The following is a 26,330-nucleotide window of genomic DNA, read 5'->3' on the forward strand; positions in this document are numbered from 1 at the left end:
GGAAACTGGCGTCTTAATCACGCGTTGTTTACGTCTATTCTACGTGTACTTAACGTGTTGTTGTAGTGTTAAAATTCGCGCGTTTTTGACCCTCTTGGCTTTCCATACGTTGTTGACGTGTTAAAATTTGCGCGTTTTTGACCCTCTTGGCTTTCCATAATAGGAACTGTTTCTAAACACTAATTTGTGAAAAACTCGAGACGCGTGTCGAGCAAATACAAATACATTTTGTTATAGTTTAACGAAATTTGATCAATTATAATAAAAACGGGCGTGGCCAAGAAGAAGGATTCAATTACATAGTACGTTAGATCTGTCGCTCAATTCAGACAGTTGTCACCTTTGACACAGTTTGTCTCTCCACAATCTACTGAAGGGTAAAGTTCGCACATGCATTTAAATAAAATCGCTCTTGCATCCGTTTGAAGTGTTTTGTGAACGTTTTAGCCTGCTTATGATCATTACAGATGTCCAGAAAAGTTGTGGAATTGTTTTATGATGTTGTGTCCCCCTATTCCTGGCTGGGATTTGAGGTGTGTAATGTTTTGATCATCATCGCCATCGTCAGTTCTTTCCGAAATACGAATGTTGTTGCAAACTCAACCTCGGTAAAGATGCCGTTGATTTCAGGTGCTGTGTCGCTACAGAAATGTGTGGAACATCGACCTCAAATTGAAACCTGCTTATTTAGGGGGAGTCATGCATTCATCAGGTAACGTTAATGAAAACAATCTGCAAACTCTCATTGCTAAAAGGGTTTTGTTACAATAATCATAGCTTTTGAGCAGTAGCGGTTTTAGGCACGGGCGGCATTTTTTCATGTCGCATGGGGGGCGGCAGCGGCACGAGCAGTAAAAGAAAACCCAGGGCCGCCGCGAACGCGAAGCGGTTTTCTATTATCTATCAGTCATTCATTGTGATAGGGGATAGTTCATCTCTGGGCGTTCACACCGAACACGAATGAAGCGTTAAGCGCGAGTGATTTACATGTTAAGACAATGCAAAGACGCGATGACCTACTTGCGGTGCGATTCGAGCGATTGAGCGTTGGCGTGATTCTTGCGAGTTGAAAAAGCTCAAAGGTGGTCTCGCCCGGGTTGCAATTCAATGTAGAACCGCCACTGCTTTTGAGGCAGATGTAAGTTTTTCAATACTGTAGTGCATTTACACATATACCAGATGGGAATCAGGTTTAACTGGGATTTTAATGCCTTCCATTATTATTTTGTACTGTATAGGGAACCGCCCCCCTGGACTGGTCCCCAATAAGTTTCTGTACATGGTGACAGATCTGCATCGACTGACTGAGTACTTTGGAGTGCCTTTGTCTCAACCATCTAACCCTGCTGAGGCCATGTTTGAGAAAGGTGTTGAAGCTGCTTGCTCTTCTACTACCTTGAGTATAGACAAAAATCTAGTTGTGTTTTAACTGTCATATTGCTTTACAGAAAAGACAGCGGAGGCCCATTTAAGGGAATCTAGGGTTAGAGCTCTGAATGTTAAGAAACTATAATCTAAAGCATAAGACTTTGAGGTAAAGTTCACCCAAAAATGACAATTCTGTCATCATTTTCTAATCTTCAAGATATTCTAAAGCATGTGGGAAATCCAACAGCTCTGCGGCACTATTAACTACCATAGCAGTTTCTTTCGTACTATGGTAGTCAGTGGTGCCCCAGAACTGTTAATTTACGAACATTCTAAAAACAAAAACATTTAATTGATGCTGAGGAAATGATGAAAGAATTTTCATTTTTGGGTGAACTATCTCTTAAAGAGTGTAAACTATCCCATACTGTTCTATAGACATGAATGGTAACAATTTCCTCTTAATGAATCATAAAATGAACCAAAACAATTCTCATTAACTTATTGAAGCAAATGGATTCATATCTATTTCTACGTTTCTCCATTGCTTTCTTCATCTCAGGGTCTCTGCCTGCAATGCGTTTTGTGACAGCTGTGGCAGAGAAACATAAAGATAATGATGCACTTGTGGAGAGAGTGTCTAGAGAACTTTGGAAAAGGATCTGGAGCACTGATCAAGACATTACCCAGCCTGCCTCACTCACTGAGGTATCCTGCACTTAAAGCGATACTCAAACCAAAAATGAAAACCTTGTCATAATTTATGTTGTCATGTTGTTCCAGTCTCACAACACAGAATAGTCTTTCCTTTCTGTTCTACACAGGCAGGATTAAAGGCAGGCCTCTCAGGCAGTGAAGTGGAGGAATTACTTCACATGGCCACATCTCAGACAGTCAAAGACAAGCTGAAGAATGTTACAAAGCAAGCACTGGACCACAACGTGAGTGCGTTTTACTGTGCGTTTTACTGTGCATATATGATCTTTCTTAGTGAAGATTTTAGTGAGTCAAATATAAATAAACTTTTTTTGCAGGCTTTTGGTTTCCCGCTGACAGTGTGTCATGTGAATGGAAAGCCTGAAGTTTTCTTTGGGTCTGACAGATTTGAGCTTATGGCACATTGCATTGGTAACCATTCTTTTTTTATACTATACGTTTTTATATTTAATATATAATCACAATTTACTAAGTTTCCATATACTTACTTTGTGCATAGACTTCTCATTGTCCAATCTTTTTTTCTGCACTTTTTTTCTGCAGGTGAGAAGTGGCTGGGGCCTCAGCCTACCAAGCTCACAGCCAAAATGTGATCACAGCTTGCCTATATTTTGTGTATTTCAACAAATTCTGTTTAAAATGTTAAAACTAATGCAAATGCTAATATGCGGGTAATGTCATTTTTTTAGTTAAGGCCTACTTCAAGCCATCATCTATAAAAAAACAAGTAAAGTTTAGTGATCTTTTTCCAAATAATAAAAGCTGAATAAACGTGAATATTTTGCCTGAAACTGTATGTGTTTAGTGGCCAGCAGTCCTGCAGTTGTAAAGTCTCAAAACATCCTAGAGAGACTTGAGGAGCTGGATAATCAGGTTTTGGTTTGGTTAGATATTCGAGGGAGAAAATGTCAACAAAGAAAAGTGATTAAGGTATGATCTAAGCATTTAGAGACGACATTTCAGGGGGTTTGACAGGACGTCAATAATTAAAGAAGGCGAGAGATTTTTCAAAGGGATTAACAGAAATGATACTATGTAGTTCTGAACTGCTGTCAAAACCTATGTGGGTAAGAAAATGATTTTTATCTAGGCTAGTTGAAAGGAGGGTGTGGACAACAGAAAGTTTAGAGACAGAGCTCAGGTGAAGAGGGTGGAACTAAGTAACCAACAAAGGTGTGACCTAGACTAACATCAGAGTTAGCGTACAATATACCGTAAAGAAATTGTGAGCACAGGACGAAGGGCGGAAAAGCACATTAATTGAGAAACCGACTGAAGAGATGACGCTGGACAATTCCTGAGTGATGTAGTTCTCAATGGGACATTATTTCCATCATGTTAGAACATCTGAAGCAAGATTGATCGAGGACTAGGGCTTCAACTTTCACAGTGTTCAGCAGGTAGGTCAAAAGTACTGATAAATTAGGCAGACATGACTTGTGGTGGAGTTTAAGAGTATAGAATGAGTTTAAATGCATTTTTTCTTGATTGTGAAAACAAAACAAAAAAGCTACAATTTAATCTATATAGGATTGTTGCAAAGGGTAATTCGATTGGAAAAAATCTAATAATGTAAAAATCATCCTATAGTAAATCCATCCTATTTGCCTATGCGGATTTCCGTGTGTCATTGTAGCCTGCATGTTTTTGATGATAAAAAAAAAATGTGGACAGACAGGTTGAGCATCATAATCCAAACAAAGGAGGCATCGGATATTCCATAAAGATTCCATCTTTAAAGATGGAGCTTAATTTTTCAACTGTGTCTTTATTATTGTAATAATCCAAAACACAAGGTACATAAAACATTTATAGTAACACCGATTACAACTACGCCTATGGACAGACACAACCCATGGTAAACTGACTGTTGACCTGACAATAAGAACTCCTACTGTAAGAGAGGGTGTGTTCACTGTAGTGACACAAATAAGGTCTCATGTTGCACTTAGAGCAAGTATGTTTAGTCATTTTGATTCCCAGATAAACAACATCATTATTAACACGTACAGTTTACTTATGTACTTAAACATTGACAAATGCGGTTTATTTCCTAGTGTCCTCCCTGTCTCTCATTATTTTATTAATCTCTGTATTTTTAAAAGGACATTGATGATGAGCAAGATGTTTCTGCTCGAGTCTCAGTTGCTCAGAGCATTTTATAGCGGATAAAACTGATTGTGTAACACTGACCCAGAAATCCTCTGTCTTCAATTACCATTGAATGAGATCCTAAAAGGGTCATTTTACACATTTTGTAAGATATTGTCAAATGGTGGACACTTTGCCATGTGAGGCAGATGCAAGGTAATGAATTCATGATCATTTGGTCCCCATTCCCCTTTGAAATGATTAAAGGAATAGTTCACCCAAAAAAGGACAATTCTGTTATCATTTACTCACCGTCAGGGTGGGTTAAAATCTGTTTAAATTTCATTATTCATGTTGAACACAAAAAAGATATTTGGAAGAATGTTTGTAATCAAATAGTTCTGGGGCACTATTGACCACCATAGTAGGAAAACATCTTCTTCTAAGGTGTCAATGAAGAAACTCAACTTAGAAAAAGATTACATATTTACACAGCAGAGAAAAAAAAGTATGCAAAAGCATTACATAGTTCATGCAGTGAGCTAGACCCAAAAGTCTTAAAGCAGCTTAAGAAATGTTATAGTGTTTTTAACTCTATACTCTGCAGCATGGCGTCTACTACCAGCTCTGCAAATTCAGCATGTGCAAATGGAGACACAATGTGTGGTGAGTAAATGTAATACCAAAATATTTATAGAATATCATTCAATCAAAAAATGCCCTGGTCCTTCACCAGCACAAATGTATTGACCACTTCGGAAATGTAAGCAGCGCTGATCCAGAAAAAAACATTGTTTATGTTTTTACCAACGTTTGAACAAAATACAACCAACAGAACTTTTATTACCAAATCAAAATGTTAAATTAATATTTTAAAATTTGAATTATCCACTGTATGTAAGATAAAATGATTAAACCAGAAGTGCCTCTGGACCATTGCACTCTTAAAATAAATGTGCTTAAAAGGTTCTTAGTGATGTAATATAAGGTTCCAAAAAGAAGCATTTTTTGTGAAACAGAAAGGTTCTAAGGATGTTAAAGGTTCTTTAAGGAACCAGTTAGACATATTTTATATAATATAATTTTTATAAGAGTGTGTGTGAGAGTGTTTATATCTTGCAAATTGTTCTATACACACACACTTGATAGGATTAATAGCATCATAACATTTGTGACCAGCTCTGTAGATAAACTGTATAACTTCATATTCATTATGATCATCTGTTCCTGCAGTCATCCGTGTGTATGAGCAGGAAGTGATTATCGTACCTGTGCTGTTTATGATGACGTTCCTCATCGTACTGGTGTTGCTGCTGCTGTTGAGGTACTGTCCTGAGAAAGTCGACCCTCTGGAACCAAATTCCAAACGATCAACTAGGAACAGGAGAAACTTGAAAGGCATTGATGGTAAGATGAAAAACATGCACAGGCTGTCATACACAACAATAGTTGCATGTATTAATACTTTATTTATACTTAATATAATACATTTTTATACATGACTTCACTTAAATATATTGTTGCTCACATTTTCCAGTCCAGAATATAGTGTATGATAATTTTTACATCTAAAATATAACAGTAAATCCAAAGCCTGAATAATGCTGGTTTAATGCTTATACACGCTCTTAATATATTGTTTTTCTATTTTATTCATGGCCGCCTCTTTCCATCATATCCCACCTGTCTTCCTCTGCATAGCTCCTCATGGTCTAAATGCTCTGGAGGGTGAGCGTATAGCATTGGACACCACTTCGTACATGACTTTCAGCCCCTTATCACAAATTAAAGAACACCCGTCTGACCATGCCTCCACCAATGTGGCCTTCACTGATGGAAGAGGCTCTTTCGGGGCCACAGCTTCAGCCTTCACAAAGCCCAAGGAACTCCCACGTCAACGGCTGCCGGAGAACTTTAACGGGGTGTCTCCTCTTCCAGCAACATACTCTTTAAAGACAGACTCCGTCTCACTCTACAGGGCTCGTATGGAGAACAGAAATGTGGTGCTGCGTGTACTTAAAGGTGCCAGAGCGGTTTACGATGTGTTCATTATAATAATGTACTCTCATAATCTCTGACTAGGATCTTTAATTGTAGCGATTTTTTTCAGATTCAGCCAGTAAACAGGAAAGTCAGTCGTTCCTGGGCTTTGCGTCATTCCTTTCTCAACTGGGGACCAACCCATTTATACCGGAGCTTCTAGGAGTTGTGTCCCTGCGTGCTCCTCTCATTACTGTTATGGAAGAGATGGAGAACCGAGATCTGCTTGGACTCCTGTGGAGGAGTAGAGAGGTGAGACGTTTGACCGGGATCTTTTATTGCAGTTTGGGATTTAATGTGTCATGAATCAAAAACAAGTAACAGTCTGTTCTGAAAGGGTTGACCAACTGAAAACCACTGTTTTGTTGAGATGATCCATCACTGTTCTGTTACATTGAAAACCTCATTGCAAATAAATAGATGTGTTTGTAACAAAATCATAATAATGGAGAGAAGCCTGAAGGTTTTTGATGTAGTATTAACTGCACTGGAAAAGACAAATAAATGTCAAAGATTCCTCCCATTTGTGAATACAGGATAAAGTTGGACCAGAAGGCATTTGCGAGATGACAGAGAGAAAGATCTTCACTATGGCCTTACATGTGTCCACTGCACTGGTGAGCACTTAACTGTTTAATCATCTCATGGACAAGTTTACCAAGGCATCACGACCGCATATATGATCATCGATTGTAGCATATTAAAATGTTGGCCACTCATGGTGTGATGTAATATTTCTATCACAAGAATCCTTTAAATCTATATTTTAACAATTTTTTGGATACATGACATCTGGATTATTGCACAATTCACACGATGTTGTTTTTCTTATGTTGTTTTAGGATTATCTCCATAGCAAAGATCTTCTCCACTGTAACATCAAGGCTCGCAGTGTATTGGTCAGCAGTATGTTTACAGCAAAGCTCTGGGGTTTGGGTGATTTATATGCAAGAACTTCAGAAAATGCTAAGCTCAGGGAAGATCCGGGGAGAAAAAAGTGGCAGGCTCCTGAATTATTGGCCAAGAGACCTGCCACTCCAAAGAGTGATGTGTAAGTACGAAGGTTATACACATTTTACATTAAATTGTTCTTTCACTTTTAATGTCTTTCTTGCATTTTTGCAGTTGGTCATTTGGACTACTGCTGTTTGAAATGGTGACTCTTGGTGAGTTATTTTCTGAGAGCTGAGATTCAAGTTGAAGGAACTAATAAAAAACTAACTTTTTCGTGACATGTTTGTCTATGCCAGGTGAGGTCCCTTTTGCTGAAATCCCTGTTACTGAACTTCTACAGTATCATCAAAGAGGAAAAACCCTGAAGAAACAACACAACTGCTCCAACTCACTGTAAAAGCATCTGCTGAGTTTGTTTCATACGTTTTTTTTTGCCTCTTTCATTCCAACTGTCTATAAAATAATTATGTTTTCTTCCAGGTATTCGATTATTAAATCTTGCTGTCAGTGGAAGGAGCATGACCGCCCCACATTGGCTGAGGTCAGGCGTAAACTCCAATCAGGAGAGAAGAGTGCCAATGATAGCGTTGTTCTCCGGGTCGCTGAGCCAATCAATATTGAGCGATATCTGGGGGAGACGGGATATGGAGAATCCAACTACTACACAATTTTCTGAAATACTACAAGAAGGGTTAAAAAAGGCATCGGATCTTCAAAAATATCATATTATTTTCCTTGAGTAAATTGCCAGAAGATCAGGAACATTATTGACATTATTCTGAGCAAAATCTTTAAGACACTGATAAACAGACACAAAAGAAGACTTTAATCTGATTTTCATTTTTGCTGTGATATAATATAACCACGTTCTACTAATAATAATGCAAGATGCAAAAGACCAGAAAATGTAACAAAATCCTTAAAGTGACTTGACATGAATGTTATATATATATAATCTATCAAAATGGAATAACTTGAAATAGAAATAACTTAAAATAATGTAAACAATTGTGGTGGAGTTTAAAGCTTTACAGAGAAGAATGAACTGAATTGATTCTCGATCTTATTTTACAGATTTATTCAGGCAAAACAGAGGTGCATGGTTTTTTTAAGATAAGCTGTTTCGAAGAGCCAAAACTCTTTTCTTGAGAGTGTGAACTCATTTGTATTGCTATAACTAATGTAATACAATAACTGTATACATTTTACCTGGGCCCTGTCGCAAAGGAGTACAGCATTATTACTATTCTCCCTTTCTAAACAGGGATGGTTTGTTTTAGTCCAATAAAGCTTTTCAGATGGATAAATGAAGTATTTATATTAAAAAAAAACACAGTATTTCTGTTGTTGTGGAGTGGTTTTTATATAAAATAAAGTGTGTAACACTTACAAACACTGTTTCCAGTTCCCACGACTGTAATATAGGGTTTGATAAACTACATTTATATGATTTTCTCAAAAATACCAGTCCATCTTGAGAGATTGGATTTACATGTAACGGCACCTTTTTTATTTATATTTATGCATACATATTATTTCAGCCACAAGTTAAGAGCACAAGCGCTTTTAGTACTCTAACTATCAAAGGGAGATGACAAATGGACAAAGCCATCCTTCTCTTGCAGTCTCCGGACCTTCAATGACCTTACAACAGGCTGAACGGAAATAGAGATAGCTGCACTATGAGATCACTAATGGCTGCTGTAATAACCGCAATGGTTCCATTTGTTCCTGTGGCGATCGCATGACAATCATACTATTATTTAATGTATAGGATTCTAGTCATTATAAATTTCTAAAAAGCTGGCATTTTCTTAGCCACGTTCTGACGGACAGAAGAAATACTGGTTTTCCCAAATATACGGTCCCCCAGACAGAAGGGATCTAAAGGCCTCCCGAGAACAAGATAAAATAAAGTACAGAGTTCACATATAGGTAAAAGATGAGTTGTTTTGTTTGAAAAGAGAAATGAAAGCCCTGTTGAAAGAGACATATGTCAAAGGCAAACACCAATTACAGTCATCTGTACTGTCACTGTGAGAAAGGCAACTTATTTACATCCTTGACTCTAACTGTCAAATGCACTAATAAAGTAACATTGATTACGGTCTGTAATCTCATTTGTACTTCAATTGCAAGGATTTAACATTACTAACACAAAAAAAGACACAAACATACTGACTTTAGGACTACACATATCCAATTGCCTCATCTAAACGTGCATTAAGAACACTTTATGAAAAATATAAAATATGTAGCAAATTCAAAATATGGGAGAATTGCGTTCATCATTTAAAGTATCTTCATCATCACCTCTTTCCTCCCTTCTGTTTTAGGATCATGCATTGTCCTTTCTTAAAGGCTATACGTTACGGTGTTCCCTAATATATAACCAAACCCACATGACTTAATTCTTGCAGGGAGCACCGGATGTTTATATAAGCAGCTCTTTTTCATATAAAGAAATGAAAGACAACTGTGGTCACCATTGTATGAAAAGGCATACAAGCTTAGAACAACACAAAGGTCATTCAGAACTATTTTTTCATGTGTGAGTAAACTATCCGTCATTTAGCAAATCTAGCTTCATAAGAAACAAATATTCTAATTAATACTATTAATAACAGTCCTACAAAGCTAAAGATGAATACTAAGGTAAATGATTGGTTTGTAAATCACCTTGCTTTTAATAAGGCATCACTTGTCTCTAAAATCTTTCTGGCTTGTATCTTCAGGTGTGATCTTTTCTAGTCCTTCTTTTGATTATCGCTCCACGTCAGGATTTCAAATCATCTACATCTGTTTTTTTCCAGTTTCTCAGGCTGGTGATGGAAAAAATAAAGCTCTAATCCCGCTTCCCTTGTTCAGTCCCTCAGACTGTTGATCGACGCACAGATTTTGAGGGCAGGGCCGAGTTTGATGTTCATGGTGGACATGAGATGTTCTTCCTTTAGTAGAAGCAGTGCCTGCCCATCAATCTCCTGAGACAGGAACTGGGCTGCCAGGTCCTCACAACCTAACAAGAAGAGATGTCACGATGAAGGAGGTAATTAAATCAGAAAATAAAGCGTTCCAGGATTAATGGTAAACAGGATCAAAATGTAAATGCTCTAAATTGTTGCAATGTTTTATGAAGCTGAGGCCTTAGTCCTTGAGATATGGTTTACACATTTTTATAAATTAATCAAATTGCAGAAACGATGACTAACTTCAACTTCAGCATGGAGGATCAGAGCACCTACCTTGGAGAGAAGAGATAAACCGACACACTTCCTCCACACTCCAGTGAGCAGGGTTGCCAGACAGGAAGTGTTCCCCATCCACTTGGAGGCCACCTGGTGCTGTATCATCCAACTGTGGACCACAGTGTGCCTGTCTTGGGCAGGAGAAGGATGAGCTGGGAGACAGTGACAGGAAGTCTTCCTCTTCCTCGCCATCACAGCTGAAGTTATCTTCAGAATGACTGGATTCTGATTGACACTGAAATGACAATAAATTCAATTATTACATTTATATAACAGAACCAGGAGGAAGGAACAGGAGAATGTGAGTTTACACACAATCATACATGAGATGTAGGGTCATGAGGTTTATCACTATCTTTCCAAACTGACCTTCATGGGAAGATGCCTGCCTGCAAGTTTAGCACAGGCAATCTCAGAACTGCTCCTGCGAGGACCCCTGCGTCTTGCAATAATATCCTGGATCGCGGGGCTCCCTGGTGGCCGTTCTCCAGCCTCAATACCCCGACTAATGCGGTAGTGGTGACTGCAGCTGACATTGTACCTAAGACAAGTCTAGAAGTTAACATTGGACAAGTACAGTATAGATTTTGTTAATACATACTTTTAATTATTAGTTTTATTTAGAATGTCCTGTTTTCTTCTCAAGGCATCTCTTAGCACATGATTTGCAAAGAAGTTATTCTTGTGGAAACTCTGGGAAGTAACAATACCAATAGCCAGGTTTTATTCCATTACTAGTCTTGGTTTTCTGTTGTTGGTTAAATACCTCTTAGCACAGGTTTTGGAACAGAAGCGTTTGGAGCGTCTGAACTGGCTCGCTGGTGCAAAATTCTGACAGTATTCACACTTCAACACTGTTCAAATATAGAGAGGGACAGTGAAAAAGAAAAAAGTGAACGATTTAAGAGATCACATGAAGTTTTGATTGTTGCTTTTTGTTAATTTCATCAACCACAACAACACACTTACAGTTAGAGTTGTGGTGCCCTGGATGTAGAATGGGTGGAACAGCCACAGGAAGAATGCCCTCTGCTCGCTCTTTCACTGGACCAGTCACCTGTCAATCGCAAAGAAAAGCTGAGTGTTCCACTTAAATCATTTTAACACGTGAAAATATTATATTAAAGATCCAGTGTAGGAAATTTAGCGGCAACTAGCGGTGAGTTTTCGAATTGCAACCAATGGCTCACCCTGCCCCGCCCTTTTGAAGCACTACAGTGGCTGACACAGGACAAACGTGTCGTCACATTTTCGCTTCTTGGCCGGAGAAGACTCCGCACATATGTAGATAAAAATAGCTTAGAAAGATAAAAGATCGAAATAGATAGACTATAGATAATAAAAACATATCCCCACATTATGTAAGGTCTTAATACACCACTGGAAGACATAGTCACCTATATTATATTGCATTTCTGTCAATAGATCCTCCAAAAAAATTACACATCGGACCTTTAAAAGTAAAGCTTAAATTAAAAGTAAAGTGTGTCATTTCAGAAAAGCAAGTGGTCCCAAACACAATTGCACAAATAGTGACTTCCATGCTAGGCTAGTTGTGATGCTCAAACAAACATTGTTTTGATAGCACCTCTATAGAGTCTTTAGTAAAATCAAGCTACCAATACATTGGCTTTATTAGGCTGAGATATGAAAATCTACATCTACACAATTTCCCTTTATACTATAATTCTGATGTATTTAGAGGATTACCTGCTTACAATAGTCTGAAAACAGATTATGCTTTTGCATCAAACATTTGACGATAAGAATCAAGCAGTGGACTCACAGGGAAAGGTTCGGCTCCCTCCTGGATCACAAAACCTTCAATGAGGTGAGTGAGAACTTGAGGTTTGACCACAGCCTGTGGGACGGGGGCTCGGTCGCCCTGCCCTCCTCCACGAGGAAGAGGGAGAGAAAGCGAGAGAGTTGGAGGAGTGGAAAAAGCCCTTTCTGGAACTAAATAAGAAAGAAATAGGTTAAGAGAAATAAAATGATAATAGAAACATTAGAGGTGTTTGATTGTTTCAGTGTTTGGCAAAGTTTCAGTGATACTGTCCCATGTGTAGGGCTCACCTGTGTCTAGCGAGGGAGCTGGTGAGAGGGGAGGGGCAGAGTCTTGTAGTGCTTGACTTGCATTGATGTTCTCTGCTGTCATCTCATGGGTCGCATCTGATTCTGATTTCCGTTTTAAAGGACCAACTAGAGATTTTGTCTATGAAGGAAGGAAGAAAGAGCCCATGAGTGGGCTGCATTTAAGAGTACAGAACAAACTTTTACACACTGCATGGACAAATCTGTTATCTACTAACCTGAGTTGGCCCAGACGGAACAAACACAGCATCTCCACTTTGTGGTGCTCCAGAGTTTTTCTGTCCATCCACGATGTGTGAGACTGAAGCAGGATTCCCCTGATTCATTCCTCTGCTCTGATTGATCTGCAACTGAGAAACGGGAAGGAGACTTTGGGCTGTTTTAAGGCACGTGCCTGCTCCGCCGGCTTCCATTCCCGTTACCATAGCAACAACATTACTAGTGGAGTTATTGACGGCCACTGCAGCTGCGGTATCCTGCTGGCCGCAACATGGCCTAGCCTGGGCGATCGCTAGAGCCTGGGTGTTTTGCCTTGCTCCAACCAGCTGAACTGGGATATGAGGAGGGTGATGGCCTCCGGTCACTTGGCTGTTATTGGGTGGTGCCGGAAGGATAGGAGGTGGCTGTCGAGGGGGCATTTGCACTGGCAGCCGATGGCCTTGAGACGTTTTTGGTTGGATGGGTACATGCCCAGTACCGTGACCCAGTTTCTCTGTGCTCAGGATAGCCCCGGTCTGCTGGAGAGGCTGCACCACTAAGGTCTGGGCAGCCATGTTTGATTTGCCTGCCACTGTGCCCATTGGATAACCTTGGGATGAAGTGGGAACATTGGAGGTGGGCACCAGAATGTGGGTAACTGTGGCCGTCGCAGCAGGAACGCCTCGAGCCTGACATTGAGAAAGGAGGAGCTGGGAGAGGGGGTGCGAAGGGGATGAAGGCGGGTTAGAAGGAACTCCAGATTGTTGTTGAGTGACAGTGGTTTGATTAGTGCCCTTCATGTTGAGGCCCGACATGCTGGGGTTGGCGTTGTTGGAGAAGTTTTGCAGTTTGGCGTTGGGGAGCGGTTGAGCCTGGGGTTGGATCTGCTGGGCTGATTGACCAAACTGCTGTTGCTGTGTGTGCTGGTTTAGTGGGTATGATCCTTCAAAGACATATACACTGTGTTCATTTCACAGTTGAAGAGTTATGAAGCGAGTAGAGAGGTGTAAAGAGATTATGCATGCTTACCACCTGTCTCCTTCCTGTCTGCAAACTCTGTCTTCACAGTAGCCACCCGTGGAGTGGACACGCAACGCATTGCCAAGTTCTGCACCTAAAGAAAGACAAAGTAATACAAGTTAAAAAAAAGGTCACAAACAGGTGATCATGCTCCAACTAGATGTGATGAAACAAGTTTCTAGCAGATTTGGAACAATACCAGATTCTGAGGTTTAAAGAAACAGAAACCAAGGGCCTGACAATGTTTTGTTGCTGTAACAGCTAAGGCTGTTTAGACCAAAAACTCAAGTTTTAAAGACCCACACAAGAGACTTCAAATGCACAGTTTTGATCGATGTGTTGACGTAATTTCCAAATAAAAAAGAATTGAGGGCGGGACATTGAGTGGAATGATGAAAAAAACTGAAGTGCAGAATTAAGTCATAAATATTATTAACCCCTTTTTGGCAGAAGAAACTGTGAATATTGAAAGAATATTGAATGAACATATTCATAATAAAGGCCAAAAACAATAATTCTGATTTCATGGGGAGGAAAGAGATTTATTAGATGCATCACACACATGATAAGGACAAAGTGTGAAAGTATTAGTCAGGAAGCTAAATGTCACCTGATCATTATCTGACTGGTTACTTGTGGATGTGGGAGTCGTTTCCTGTTGTTGTGGTTGCTGTTGGGCAACCGTTGCCACAGCAGCTGTTGCTGTACCACCAGGCATAAAAATAAGCTGAGGAGTGAGAGGTGCCCTGAGAGAGCGGTTTACCTGTGGGTGGAAAGCAAAGTAAAATTACAGCCTCAAGAATAGGGTGAGCTTGGACGAACATTACATATACAACAAATCACGAACCCCCCTCTACTTTCAATAAAATGCACATACGAAAGACACTTACTCTTAGGTACATCTGACCCTGTCCCCCTGAGTTTCCGCCCAGTAACACTGACTGGTTAAGGGCTGATGAGGTCGCAGAGGTGGCGGGTCCCATTGGACGAGGGTTTGTCATAGTCCCTCCCCCAGAGGTGGTACTTAAGTTGACCTATTAGACGCAAACCATAGAAACAGTTTAGTTTATAAAACATCTCATACACGTTGATACCATCATTAAGCATTAAAGGTAGTGACACAGTGTAATTTTGAAATAAAAGTCCACAACAATCGAAAGTCTATCAATCAAGAAGTCTGAGGAAGGGCACCTTTTGCATTCTTATTGTGTTGTTACATTAGATTTACACTTAGGCATTTGGCAGACCCTTTTATCCAAAGCGAGTTACATAGCATTATCCTATACATTTTACATAGGTATCTGCAATCGAACCCAAAACCTTGCGTTGTTAATGAAATGCTCTAACCACTGAGCTACAGGAAAGCTGTTCTTTAAAGGGATGACTATTGATTTGGTTTCCATTTTTTACAGATAGAGAGATACTCACTGTGCATTGTGCTGAGCTTGTAGCTTGAGATACACTGTTACTGGGAGAGCTGGACTGACGACTGGCTGCAAGAGTTGCCTGAAAATATTAAAAACAAATTGTAAGTCTATACATAATTCTAGCAGAACGACACCATAAGGATCAAGTAAAGAACGTTCACGCTTCGTAGGTGTGTAAAGGTGCAAAACGCAAATGATTTCAACAAAATACTCTGTAAACACACAAAAAGACTTTTATTAAAGGTGTAAGACATAATAAATATTATAAAAATAATATATATATATATATATATATATATATTCAATGTGAACATATTGTCTTGCAGTAGACAGTAACTCAACCATTTAATCCTCTGGATAAAGACCTTGATCTGATTAAGCTAAACATTTTCATACTATTCCTAACTTTCATCAGAAATCTGATTTCATATGAAGAGTTGAGTTTCAAAATGGGATATCTCCGTTTAAAAAAAAATCATGTTTTTCATTTTGGAACCAAAATCATATAGGCAATCTTGATTTTGCTGCTTGGCTAAAATCCTGTTTCATTGTTTATGCTTGATCTGTGACAGTTGACTGATTGAGTCTAACCTGTTGCACAGCAGCCAGGTTGTGGAGTTGAGCGTTGTTGATCTGTTGCTGCAGCATTAGCTGCTGGAAGTACTGCGCTGCATTGGGCTGCCTCTGTAGTGCCTGCAGTGCCTGTGAACACATTTAAAAACCCACAGAAACTCTGATGTGAAGAAGTGCTTTAGATTATACTTCTCAATCAGGTTTTAAGAGGGATTTCCAGAAGCTTTGTGACCCACCTGCACAGCTTGCCTTTCATAAAGAGACATTTGAGCTATCTGAGGGGGGCGGGAGTTTCCCCCCGAAGCAGTGCTGCTATTGGCTGAGCTGGAGTTGGTCTGGTCCTCTCCTGTCTCCATGCTCACTGGATGGTCGACCAGTCAGTCAAACTTTGTAACAGAATACCAGAAAACATGCATGTACCAACGATTAAGAACATACTTTGTGATGATTCGTTTAATACAATGTACGGAATAAAATAGTTAGGTGCTGTTAAAACAGTTACGTAGTTTGAACACTTTTATGCAGACACACTTGTTGGAGCAACTAACCTTGTAATAAGTTTAGTAAGCATCATAACAAAGGATAATACGGTGCTGCATTATCAAATTGTCTTAAAACAGTTAGTATTTGTAATGAAAACAAAGCCGTTAACTGCCAGCTGCGGATATCTGCTGCATTACTTCTGTGCAATATTCACGAACCAGCGATACACGATTGAACTACGTTACATACTTGACAAAATAACTATTTTCAGAAACATTAATTTTATATGCAGAAGCAATGTACTGGGTGAAGAAGAGAAACCCAAGTCCACCCCCCATCTCATCCGCTAGTGCTGCAAAAATGTTGGCGAACTGACGACTCCTAAAGTGCAAAACAGACAAAATTTTACCTCTTTGCGACCGGCACGGTTTTATCCTTCTCGTCCCTTAATGAAAACAAGCACCTGGAAATTTCGAGCCCACGGCGCTTATGTTAACGATCAAATAAAGGTCCGCTGTGTATTTTCTATCTTTACAAGTAACGTTCCTGTTGAAATTCTTCAAACAACGGTGATTGTGATGAGGCTCAAAAGGCGATAAAGCCCCGCCCCCATGCTGTTTACAATTCTTTTTCCGGCGCCAAAAATGACGTCCCTATAATTTACATAATAAAAGTCTTATCTATCTATATATCTATCTATCTATCTATCTATCTATCTATCTATCTATCTATCTATAGAAAGAAAGAAAGAAAGAAAGAAAGAAAGAAAGAAAGAAAGAAAGAAAGAAAGAAAGAAAGAAAGAAAGAAAGAAAGAATACAAAGTGATGATTGACAGACTCCTAAAGGGGAGTGGCTTATTTACATTCTGGCCAGACCTGTTATTCATATGACACTGCACCTGAGCCACCCATAATGACATTCACAAATAGTCAGGAGTCCACATAAGTCTCAACGTGATCCGTAAGTAGCCTTTAAAAAAAAATTATATATATAAAGGAAACACATGTTAAATCTGTGTTTGTGTGTATATATGTATGTAGAATGGGTACTCTATAGGACAACAATAATTAATTTTGTGTTAAAGGAAGTTGTTTGGGGTTGATATGTAGCCCACCCGTTTACATCAGTATGACAGAAGTAAAGTAAACCACACACAAAAAATATTTAAACACATTATTCAACAAAAGTGAAATGTTATCCTTTGAAAATAAGTTTTAATCTTCTGACAGATAAACATTAAAGAACAACAATAGGCTTATAATGAGCCCCAGGGCACATGACAGAGTGTGACACAACATGGAATGATTGAATCATCCCTGTGTAATTCCCCATGCCATTCTATCACTGTACCCTACTCTCCGCTCTTGTGTTTTCTAGGTGGAAGAAACTTACAAGATAAAACATGGAACACATAAAACACAAAACACAGGATGAAGCAGCAAAGGCTGGTGAATGGATAGATGAAAGTTGGAAAAAGGGAAAGCGGTTGGATAACAAGGATGGATGGAATGGTGCCGGCTTATGTGAGCTGGAACTGAAAATAAGGATGGAGGTTGGATTAACTGGAAATAAGGAGAAGAGAAAAGAGAGAGAGAAACAGAATTTTAACATAGTAGGAAATTATACTAAGGGACAAAGCAGAATAACAGATGGTTTGAAGGTGAAATCTGGTTTGAACGTGATTATGAAGCTACCCACTAAAGAAGAAATTGTAAGTCAACTGGATGTCAGTGAATACCTGGTACTTTTAAAGGCACTACACATAAATTTGCCGAAAGGTGTTTTAAACCCTCAAGTCATCATGCTCTCACACAATGCAGATATCATACAAAAAGCCCAGGATATAATAAAATACCTCGAAAGCTTCAAACTCCAGTTTAACAGCATTCCACGTCTTGGCTGCAGAGAAGTTAAGAACTCACTGGCACTAAAAAACAACAGCAAAGTTCTTGAAATGACAATGAAGATTTTCTTTGAAAAATGTAAAGATTCTGAGAAAACACTTAGAGCAAAGTGGAGTGAGAATACATCAAACACAGTCTGTGGATTCAGTTTCAGACACAAATACAAGACAACAGCCATTTCCACACCTGCTATGTATGCAACAACACAAACAAGGAGCTGGAAACATTTAAAAGTTGGAGACAATCTCGCAAATGTTTCGGAGGGCGTGACAGTAAATATTCATGATATTGAGAACAGACAGTATCGTGATGAGTCAGCTCTCTGTACAATCTCCCCTTCTCCTGAAAGATTTGGCAAATTCTTTCAGAACCAAGCAGATGAAATGGAATGCCTCAAATTCATTCACGAGATGGGTGAAATAGGCAATAACCAGAAAGTGAGGTATACCAGAAATACTAAAGTAGACTTTGGCTTTCTTAGTGGAAGGCTGGACTTCTTAGCAGACATAACCGACTCGAAAGTTAATGCCAATGCAAAGGGGGCAGAAAGAGATAAAATTTTGATTGAATGTAAAGGAACAACTGGGGATATGGTAGGTAAACTCTTCACTAAACCAAAAAATGATAGCCGTCGTGCACAGCTGGATGAAAAACATGAGTACTGTTATCAGGTTCAGTCCTACATGTACATCTTGAATAAGTCAGCAAAACAAACACAAGGCTTCACCTCAGATAGGGCTGTCATGGTGATCAGACACTATCACAAGAATGGACAAAATCCCAGAGATTTCTACTGGAATTTTCTGGAGAAGAATGAAACAGTACAGCAACAGATAGATGAACTCTGTTCTTTCTGTCGGGAGGAGGTTCTGGCCTGTTTTCTGGCTGTTCTCAATCTGATATTCCAGCTTGAGACTTAAGAGACTGTCTCAAGGTTGAACCAATGAATGTAGAAACCTTGAATACTTAAATTATTAATTTTAAGAGAATTTGGCTGGGTATGAAGTTTATTTGAAATCAAATGACAACACTAAACTGTTAAAAAATTACGAAATGTTTGTGCCGTAGCATAATATTAGAAAATTGAATAGTGAAAATGTAATGTATAGATTTGTTTTATTTGACCTTGGGTCAGTTTATTTTAAACCAGCCAGTGGCATAGCAACCCATATGCAAAAACTTTTAATGGGACCCCTTCCGTCTGTTCGCGACTGCGTTGCGCATTACTTGACATCGGTTGTTTACTCAGGTTTGTTTTTTTAACGTAGACTCAAATAGTAACGGCAGACCCCAAGGGAGCACAAACTCCCAAACGCCAGAAAGAGGGAAAAACCGACGCAGCTAGCGCTTTGCATGTGTTTTTGCACGCCACATGTGAACGGCCCTAACATTTATATGATATTACAGTTGTCAAAAATTTAACATTCAGCTGCTTACATCTGACCCTCTTCCAACCTCGGCTTTTGACAATACAACAAATCCCGCCTTCTTTCATTTGATTGGACAGTAATCATCACCTTCCTTCATATGTTTGGCCAGTGGCCACCTCAGACCAACTGACATTGACGGGCTCATTCTGAGTCTATATAAATTAAACTGAATTCCGTTTCGACCCACCAAAGTAATGATGCACATTATACAATAATAAAAGTGTATATGATTATACTGTATGTATTAAATAGATTATCCATGTATTAAATAGATTCCAACTAATGAGGACAATATAGCTAAGACATTTCTACTACCCCTAACCTTACAATGTATTTTATTATTAAACACCTGTTAGCTAAAATACATGCATGTATCTGAATTGTGATGTGAAAATGTGGTTCAGGAAAAGGAGATATCCATTTTGTGTTCATATGTAGGCCTAGCGTCATAGCTATTGCCATGCGTCTTATTATCTAAGCTACTTAATCTATAGATAACGTTGTTTTTACACCTGAATTTTTTCTGGGGGAAAGCTATTTAAACTACAGATAATGTTGTTTTTACACCTGAATTTTTCTGGGGGAGGACCCACTCACATCTGCCCACGGGTAGACCAGATCTGAGAACAGTCATCTAGTAATTTTCTACAGTATTAGACAGCCATGAATCAAACTTGGATGTGGCTCCCAATCCCCCGGGCCCATATGCACCTACATACCCATCAAAACAAATCATGGATGTTATGTATGATAAATATTTAATAAAGAAATTGATTGTAAATAAAAAGAAAATGCCACAAAATAATAATGGTGAATATTTAATATTACATCACAAAGGGGTTGGTCATAATTTTATGTATGCAATGATTTGTTCTCTAAAAGTTTTCTCATGTTCAGAAGATTTGAACCATGTAGATGAAAAGGTTCAATTGGTTCTTACTCTTTGAGTTCTTTGGGGAGCCAAAAATGGTTCATGTGCATCGCCTTGAAAACATTTTTAGCAGATTTTTTCCAGACGGTTATGGACTACATAAAACATTGTACGCCTATTTATTGTTACTCTGAAGCTTATATTTAGTGAAGCAGTACTCATTTGATATTGTAACATGTGAATGTAAATCCTTTAAAAGTGAGATTAAGTAGTGTACTGTTTAAAAAATATTATAATTTATAATATTAAACATGTACCGCCTCCATTATTCAAAAGCATAAACAAACAAGGGTTCTCTTAACACCAAGTATTTTTTCCTAATGGCGGTTTCATTTCTCTATTCTATTATCTGCTTAGTCTCTTGACCCCTCTCTCTTCCGCTTTCCCTGCTGCCTCCCTTTCTCACCCATCTCTCCCCTGCTGTCTTACCTCCTCTCTCTTAGAGAGTTTGGTGAATAATTAATGAATCTAGCTTACTGAAAGGGTAACAGGTCTATATCAATAGTCTATTGCCCATTCACATGTACCTCTCCAGTGCAGGTTTTTAGAGACGCTGTATAAACACCACACAAACACTTTTAAACAATTCCAGCCAGTTAATATTCACTATTGTATCTATTTGCAGGCTTTTAGCTTCTTTGAATAGTATATGTGCAGCAGTTCACCTACCTTTGATGTGGGTGGCAGAATGGGCACGCAAGAGTTACTGCTGTCAGTCAACAGGCAGCAGGAGAGAAGGACGGATTCAGAGAGAGATTAAATGAAAGAGTGGCAGGGGGCAGAGAAAGAGAGAGAGAGGCAGTTAATTCACTATCAGCAGTGATGGCCTGGTTAGCATAGTTTGGGGGCTGTTTGTAATACAATCTGTCATGGAGAGAAGAAATGAGAAGTTATTCTCTAGAAAAAGAAGTTTCACATTCGGAGCTTACGGAGGGTGAGAAACGACACTTTACTGCACTTTCAATACAGAAAATGAACACGCTTATCTACAATGCAGTATTGAAGTATTTTGTGTCATTTTTAATCTCCGTGGAGGATTGACAAATTCATCACTGGAACTGAGAGCAGGTCAGATACAGCTTTATTTCATTGACATTGCATACAGATCCTGGTCTCTTGCGGGGCTGTAGTGTTGTGTGTGTGTTTTTACAGCTGTGCTGATTCTGTGGGGCACAGCATACTGGACATTTTAGATTCTCCCTCCAGTGAGGCTAAGCCTCTCACCTCTGCAACATCAAGCCAGAAGGTAAGAAATAATCTGAAATATACTTTATTAGATCTTCTGAATTTGTCATACATATATAAAATAGAAAATAATATTCTTACAATTTAATACATTTCGAAAAATCTGGAAGAAACTGTATCATTTAAATTCTTCGTTGGTTGCATAATGTGTGTTTCATGTTTTACAGATACATTTAGTGATACAATAAATGTACATTTTCTGCTCATTTTCCTACAGGTGACAGAATTGTTTGCCATAATTGAAAAGCTACAGGTAATGTCATCTCTCTTTCTCCACATTCTCAGTCAGTGCATAAACACATTTGGTTGCATTTTACTAGCTATGGACATTTATTTATAGTCTGATTTAAATTTGGTGTCATACGCTTATAACATTTTCCAAAAACAAGACTCGATTTTACCTGTGATGTCTATAAGAATCAACTGAGAAATTGAACAGCTCTATTGAAGTGATTTTTCTGGGTTTGTCTGCAGGGTAGCAGATTGGATGAACAGCGCTGTGAATTCCCACCACCTTTTAAGGTACAGACTGTACTAAATATAAATGAATTGGGGTTACTAAAATTTTTAGATCTGTTCTGTTAGGGAAAATTTTAACATACTTTTCAATATCAAATTTCAAAATTGTTTAAGCTACAGAAATATAGAACCATTAGTTCACATTTTCCTCTTACGTAGTTACAATTGATCACCCAGACACGGCTCTTAAAGATTGGAGATGGTTTACCTCTCATCCTTCCCCCAAAATCTGGAGGCTATTGGATCGACCCTCCCTTGGACCGACACGTGGATATCAGCCCAACTTTCTCACAAGGGGGGTTTGGCCTAGAGAGCTACGATATAATGGAACGAGACAGTGAGGCTAAAATGTACCAGGAATTCTTCCGCCACAGAGTAATATTTTTATCTTCAAAAACTCCATTTAGTTTTATAAAGAAATTGGAAAGTTGAAGCATACAGATTGATAATTTCCACTGGGAATTCACATAGGTTGAATATTTACGTTCACCTAGATGTTAATGCACCTTTCCATCATTTCTGTTGCAGTATCATCATTCGTTCACAGCCTCGGACCCCTCCCTTGGGTCTCTAGTTTTGTCTGTTTGCCTTGAAGAAGAAGAAAATCGCCTACGAGTCATTCTGAGGTGTGTGTTTCATTTGTAGACATCAATTTGTTATAATCTTGAGGTGTTGACTGTGAAACCCAACAAATATCTCCTGTGGTGTTTTCATCAAAGCCTCTGAATTATGGACTATTAAAACAATGCAAGTGATTGTCCCACCTTACATTTAATTCATTGGATGTAAATCATAGATAAATTATGTTTATTTATTTTGTTAAATCAGGATGAAGGAGTGCTCTCTTCATGGCATATTCTCAGTTTCTCTCTTTCAACACTTCCCCACAGCTGTAGAGCTGGCTAAGGTACTACACATTCAGTTGTACTTGATTGATATAGAAACAGATATTGACAGAGATATGATTTGTTTCATTTTAGATGTTGTGCTCAAGTGTCAGCGTGTCATGTTTTGAGCCTGTCAGTTACATAAAGGTACATCTTTCTATTGTCAAATCTGTCAAAGACTTCAAGCTGAGCTTTTAAATACAAAGCCAGGCAAACACTGTAAGATAATAATAATTTTTCTTTCTGTGTTTTTCAAGGCCCCTGAGCTCATAATGGCATTTGATGAACACAGGGTGTCACAAAACTTTAAATTTGGTATTTTATACCAGCGTGAAGGACAGGTATATGCATGCACTTAACTTAAATTGATGTTACTACTATGTTACTCTAAACTTATTCTTTATCATATTTTTGTAGTTGACAGAGAAAGATATTCTCAGTAACAATGAGGAAAGTGAGGAGTTCTTGGAATTTCTATCAATACTGGGCCAGACGATCAAACTGCAAGGATTTACTGGGTAAGATGTAAAGAACTCAAAAAGAGAGAATTCACACAATATACTTAAAGGAACAGTTCCCCCGGAAATTAAAGTTCTGTTATCATTTACTTACCCTCAAATGGTTTCAAATCTGTATACATTTCTTTGTTCTGCTCAACACAAAAGAAGATATTCTGAAGAATGTAGGAAAGCAAATAGTCTGGGGTACTTTTGATTACCATTATAATTTTTCCTATGGTAGTCAATGGTGGCCAAGAACTGTGTGGTTACAAGCATTCTTCCAAATATCTGTGTTCATCAAAATAGAAATTTACACAGATTTGGAACAACTCTAGGATCATAAATGATGAGAGAATTCTTGGGTGAATGGTCCCTTTAAAACTGTTCTTTCAACTGTTTAAACGATATTATTAAAATGTTCCTACTCTAGATTTAGGGGAGGTCTGGACGTGTCCCATGGCCAGACAGGAGATGAGGCAGTTTTCACCTCTTTCCACGGTAGAGAGATTATGTTCCATGTTGCCACTAAACTCCCCTTCACTGAAGGTGATACACAACAGGTTAGAATGATTGTATCTGGACAAAAGGCTGGATGTAAGGAACCAATAATCATGTAATTTTCATTGTTTACAAAAACAAATCTTTTTCCTTGTTTTATACTCACAGCTACAGAGAAAGAGACACATTGGCAATGATATTGTTGCCTTGGTTTACCAGGAGGGTCACACCCCCTTTATCTCGGATGTGATCAGATCCCACTTCTTGCATTGTTTTATTGCTGTGAGGAGGATAAAGAGAGAAAGTGAGGGAGGGGACGGAGGATCATTTCAGGTAAATATAATGATTTATTTTGATAAGCAGAGTTAAATGGATAGTTCACCCAAAAATGAAAATTCTCTCATCATTTACTGACCCTCAGATTCTTCCAAACCTCTATACATTTCTATGTAAAAATGTTTACAAAAATGTCAATAAACAAACAGATCTCATCCCATAGTTTTTAAGGCAGTAAATGGAGGATGAAATCTGTTACTGACATTCTTCCAAATAGTTTCCTTTGTGTTCACCAGAACAAAGACATCTACAGTATATAGGTTTGGAACGACCTGAGGGTGTATAAATGATGACAGAATTTTTATATTCGGGTGAATTGTCCCTTTAAACATTTCACATCCTTTCAAAGCCTCTTGTTTGATCGACAGGTGTCTATCACTGCCAGGGAGGATGTGCCCCCATTTGGCCCTGCTCTTCCTTTGCCACCTATTTTTACAGAGGTGAGAACACATGACTTTTGAAACTTTAAATGATTCAGAGGGTTAAAGTAAGGCAGCTGTCGGATTGCATTAATCTAATTATTTGCCAGTTTGTCTCTTCAATATTTCTTTGTGGATGCCACTTGTTTGTTTTTAATGCAATGACATTCATACATTTTGAAGTGTGGCTTATCGATAAGTGCCTGATGAATCTCTGGACTTTGACTAACAGGGTTCTGTTTTGAGAGAGTTCCTCCTAACCAAACTTATAAATGCTGAAATCTCTTGCTACAAAGCTGAGGAATTCAGTCGACTGGAGGTAACCAAAGCACCCTGAAAGCTACCTATTCTATTAGTCAGTGCAAATTTTCTCCTCTCTTTAAATCCATTTTGCTTTTATTTCTCGATTTTTATGATATTAGTTACGCACACGTACATCTCTGTTGGAAGCACTCCGGTCTGAACTGTCTTCTCGCTCTCAATGCATGCTGGGAGAGTTGACACAATCCAGCATCCCCCTGGCTGAAGGAGGGAAGGGTGTTCCAGAGGGTGGTGGGGGATTCATTGAAAACTTTAAGGTAGACAAATTCAACGTTTTAGTGTGAGCAAAAAACAAGTAGCAAAAGTTTTTACCAGATTGCACTTTGTTTGAAATGTTTTTTTACATTATAAATAGCATAAAATAATAAGTCAGTATCTCTTTCTGTCTTAGAGAGCTATTAGGGTGCGTAGCCACTCATTCGATACCTTGGGAGTACCAAAGAAATCAGGTGGTGTGGCAGGACAGAGACCAAAGGTAATAACAAACACTTAATAATAAAACACAGTTTTTACATTACACATTTTTAATTCAGTGAGATGTCCCTTGAAATCTTTAGAAAAATATACATCTGTGATTATGGTGATTTAAGTATGACCTTCATTTTTCAATTTCTTTCTAACTGCTAATGCTACTCTGGCAAAAGGACGGTGAAAGGTGAGAACTAAATATTATCCAAATTGCAATTGTGCCAAGAACTGGACTTTAATTTTGTAAAAGTAAATATATGGCTTTATATTTAACTTTACAGTGACCAGACAAACAGACCTGATGATGGCACTGAGGTGAAAGGTCAAACGAGTCCACAAGATGACCTGTAAGAGTGTGATCTATTTTGAGGACTGAATACATGAGCACTTGCTGTTTTGGAAGAGAAAGTTCAAAGCACAATAAAATAGCACATTTAACTAGAACGGTTTGTGTACCAAGTTGTGAAAAGCTCTAAAAGCAGTAATATTTAAATATTTTTAGTGTCATAGTTCTGTTTTAAAGGCAATCTAGAGGTCTACCCAGCTGAGGGATTTTTTTTTTGGATTGAAAAGCGAAATATTTACTCCACATTATTCTTTGAATTGTCACAAGTATTTTAATGTACTCTTAATATCCTACACCTAAATGTGCAAATGCTGAACC

The 26,330-nt window shown here is 38.5% G+C and overlaps 4 protein-coding genes across 6 annotated transcripts; 3 read left to right on the forward strand and 1 right to left on the reverse strand.

Moving 5' to 3' along the window:
• Positions 1-3,038, forward strand: LOC306902218 (glutathione S-transferase kappa 1-like). Of its 2 annotated transcripts, none has more exons than XM_079470604.1 (8): positions 1-377; positions 468-533; positions 631-712; positions 1,239-1,367; positions 1,931-2,076; positions 2,193-2,309; positions 2,403-2,496; positions 2,629-3,038. In XM_079470604.1, exons 2-8 carry the CDS (start codon positions 468-470, stop codon positions 2,676-2,678), a joined length of 684 nt encoding a protein of 227 aa, XP_079326730.1. In that variant the 5' UTR covers positions 1-377; the 3' UTR covers positions 2,679-3,038. The 2 variants fall into 2 exon arrangements, with proteins under 2 accessions (XP_079326730.1, XP_079326731.1); XM_079470605.1 differs by having other exon boundaries at positions 149-377; positions 615-712; positions 2,629-2,873.
• Positions 2,983-8,560, forward strand: styk1b (serine/threonine/tyrosine kinase 1b). Of its 2 annotated transcripts, none has more exons than XM_079470602.1 (10): positions 2,983-3,485; positions 4,784-4,842; positions 5,410-5,583; positions 5,878-6,198; positions 6,287-6,468; positions 6,753-6,833; positions 7,059-7,267; positions 7,342-7,382; positions 7,467-7,563; positions 7,651-8,560. In XM_079470602.1, exons 2-10 carry the CDS (start codon positions 4,785-4,787, stop codon positions 7,844-7,846), a joined length of 1,359 nt encoding a protein of 452 aa, XP_079326728.1. In that variant the 5' UTR covers positions 2,983-3,485; position 4,784; the 3' UTR covers positions 7,847-8,560. The 2 variants fall into 2 exon arrangements, with proteins under 2 accessions (XP_079326728.1, XP_079326729.1); XM_079470603.1 differs by having other exon boundaries at positions 3,279-3,485; positions 4,760-4,842; positions 7,651-8,492.
• Positions 7,976-16,844, reverse strand: phc1 (polyhomeotic homolog 1). The gene is made up of 15 exons (XM_079470600.1): positions 16,617-16,844; positions 15,961-16,110; positions 15,743-15,853; positions 15,153-15,230; positions 14,615-14,758; positions 14,335-14,487; positions 13,734-13,818; positions 12,725-13,647; positions 12,489-12,627; positions 12,202-12,371; positions 11,385-11,472; positions 11,182-11,269; positions 10,785-10,956; positions 10,413-10,650; positions 7,976-10,186 (listed from the first exon to the last, which is right to left on the reverse strand). The coding sequence occupies exons 2-15, from the start codon at positions 16,078-16,080 to the stop codon at positions 10,035-10,037; spliced, it is 2,661 nt and encodes an 886-aa protein (XP_079326726.1). The 5' UTR covers positions 16,081-16,110; positions 16,617-16,844; the 3' UTR covers positions 7,976-10,034.
• A 4,498-nt stretch (positions 16,845-21,342) lies between these two features.
• rap1gapl (RAP1 GTPase activating protein-like) lies at positions 21,343-26,136 on the forward strand (the record flags this gene model as incomplete). The annotated part of the gene is made up of 19 exons (XM_079468999.1): positions 21,343-21,407; positions 21,509-21,541; positions 21,626-21,719; positions 21,936-21,971; positions 22,193-22,240; positions 22,397-22,612; positions 22,766-22,863; positions 23,066-23,144; positions 23,218-23,271; positions 23,382-23,465; positions 23,542-23,642; positions 24,055-24,184; positions 24,291-24,455; positions 24,827-24,898; positions 25,110-25,196; positions 25,300-25,455; positions 25,590-25,673; positions 25,843-25,853; positions 25,948-26,136. 19 exons carry the CDS (start codon positions 21,343-21,345, stop codon positions 26,015-26,017), a joined length of 1,683 nt encoding a protein of 560 aa, XP_079325125.1. The 3' UTR covers positions 26,018-26,136.
• Positions 26,137-26,330: the final 194 nt, after the last annotated feature.

Source organism: Barbatula barbatula, assembly GCF_947034865.1.
Source record: "Barbatula barbatula genome assembly, chromosome: 12".
Lineage (NCBI taxonomy): Eukaryota > Metazoa > Chordata > Actinopteri > Cypriniformes > Nemacheilidae > Barbatula > Barbatula barbatula.